Source organism: Buceros rhinoceros, unplaced genomic scaffold (assembly GCF_000710305.1).
Source record: "Buceros rhinoceros silvestris isolate BGI_N320 unplaced genomic scaffold, ASM71030v1 scaffold22634, whole genome shotgun sequence".
NCBI lineage: Eukaryota > Metazoa > Chordata > Aves > Bucerotiformes > Bucerotidae > Buceros > Buceros rhinoceros.
The window spans coordinates 14,149-16,067 of record NW_010407986.1 but is presented as its reverse complement, the minus strand read 5'-3'; the positions used below and the strand labels follow the sequence as shown (position 1 = coordinate 16,067).

General features: G+C 64.9%; 1 protein-coding gene across 1 annotated transcript in view; it reads right to left on the bottom strand.

Annotated features, from left to right (window-relative positions):
• Positions 1–546: 546 nt before the first annotated feature.
• The window catches only part of LOC104492207 (myotubularin-related protein 5-like), a gene marked incomplete at both ends in the record, with an annotated part of 11,991 nt that continues 10,618 nt past the window's right edge, over positions 547–1,919 (bottom strand). The window contains 2 exons of the mRNA XM_010134725.1: positions 547–679; positions 1,179–1,284. Of these exons, the coding sequence (XP_010133027.1) occupies positions 547–679; positions 1,179–1,284 (239 nt within the window). The remainder of the gene's footprint in view (positions 680–1,178; positions 1,285–1,919) is intronic.

Genomic DNA, 1,919 nt, shown 5'->3' with positions numbered 1-1,919 from the left:
CTGGACCTGCCACGTCTGTGAATAACTCTTGCCTGCAGCTCCCAGAGCTACAGACGCTGCTGGCAATGCCTGGCTCCTGCGCCCAGTGCTGGAGTGCTAGAGCCCCGGTCTCACCCTGGAGAGGGGCAGGTGGGGCTGGAAGGTTCGCTGCCCTTCACTGCGGCAGAGACACTCTGGAATTACAGCGCTGTGGACGCCAAAGGCTTCAGAAAGGTTCAAGGTCAGGTTGGACAGGGCATCAGCACCCTGCCCAGGGCAGAGGGTTGGACTGGAGAGGCTTTAAGATCCCTTTGACCCAAACCACCCTGTGACTCTACAGAAGGGGCTTTCAGCCCAGCCAAGAGCAGGGGCACTCGCCCACCGGCCCCTTCGGCAGCAGGGACTAAAACGCAGCATTTTCCCAGTCGAACCAGCTACAAAAGCTGGAGTCAGCGAGGGCGTGAAGCAAGGGGGAGCGGGACGGCCCACGTGGGCAGCTGTGCCCCAGCTGGCTGCAGGGGGCTGTCGGGGGGCCAAGGGGCTCACGGAATGGTGGGGTCCCCTCACCTGTACTTGAGGGGAAACATAAGCGCGAGGAGAGCCCGGCAGGCATCGGTCAGCCTCTGGTAACTGCTGGAGAGAAACAGGATCTTGTGTTCCGTAAGGGCTGCACAGAAGAGATACAGCACATTGGTGATGCCTGGGGAGAAAGGGAGAGAAGAGCGCTCAGAAACGAGGGTTCCCCACTTACACCCCACCAGAGACCACCAACATCCGCCCCAAGCTGGATCCCACACCCCATCTCTGCATTCTGCACAAGAGGGGAGTTCAACATCCTCCCAGAAGGACATAGCTGGGTCACACAGGTATGCGCTCCCCCAGGGAAACCCCTCTCGTGAGGGATGCTCAGCAGCTCTGCCGAGCTGCCAGCGTCCTTTGCGCAGAGACAGCGGCCCAGGAGATCTGCACCTGAGCTGGGGCGAGCTGCCCGTCTCCTGCCCTCCTGGGCAGGGGAAGGGGAAGCAGGGCTGGGGAGGGCTCGCTCTGAGGAGGCTGCAGCTGGAGGAGAGCTCCGGGCTGACACGAGCCAGGATCAGGAGTGCGGTGGGAAGCAATGTGAGCGGAGCTCCCGCCCAGGCCTTGGCCATCTGGCTTTGGCAGCGCTGCCGCTGAGAAGGTGGTGTGGGGAGAAGTCTCACCGAGCTGGCGGAAGAGCAGGGCCACGCTGCAGCTGCTGACGGGAAGCGAGTCATTGATGGGCGTCTGGATCACCTGCCTGTCCCCTGCTCCCAGGGAGATCGTCCTCTGCAAGAGAAAACAGACCTGGTCACCTGGCGAGCAGAGCCACGGCGGGCAGCCCAAGCTCCCCCCGTGCACAGGGCCAGGGTGACCGTGCCCTCGGCACAACCCTCGCAGCCGTCGGGGCAGCGTGTCCGACCCCGGCACACTGCTGCCTCATGGCTGGAGCAGGACGAGGACCCTGCAGCAACACACCTCGTGTGCTTGGCTGGGGCTACGGGGAGGAACGGGACCTGGGGAAAGCCCCGGCAGGCCCAGCTGGCACCAGCAGCAACTTGATGGCTGGCAGAAGGTAGCAGCAAGCCCCGAGCCCCGCGCTGTGACACGAGGGCTCCCCAGGACCTCGCAGCAGAGGGGCACAGCTCCGCAGTGCCAAGCCCAGCCTGCACCCGCTCTGCAGCCTCTCCGCTGGGGCTACGGGGAGGAACGGGACCTGGGGAAAGCCCCGGCAGGCCCAGCTGGCACCAGCAGCAACTTGATGGCTGGCAGAAGGTAGCAGCAAGCCCCGAGCCCCGCGCTGTGACACGAGGGCTCCCCAGGACCTCGCAGCAGAGGGGCACAGCTCCGCAGTGCCAAGCCCAGCCTGCACCCGCTCTGCAGCCTCTCCCGCGGGACAGGAGCAGGCCCTGCCGGCTCCTGGC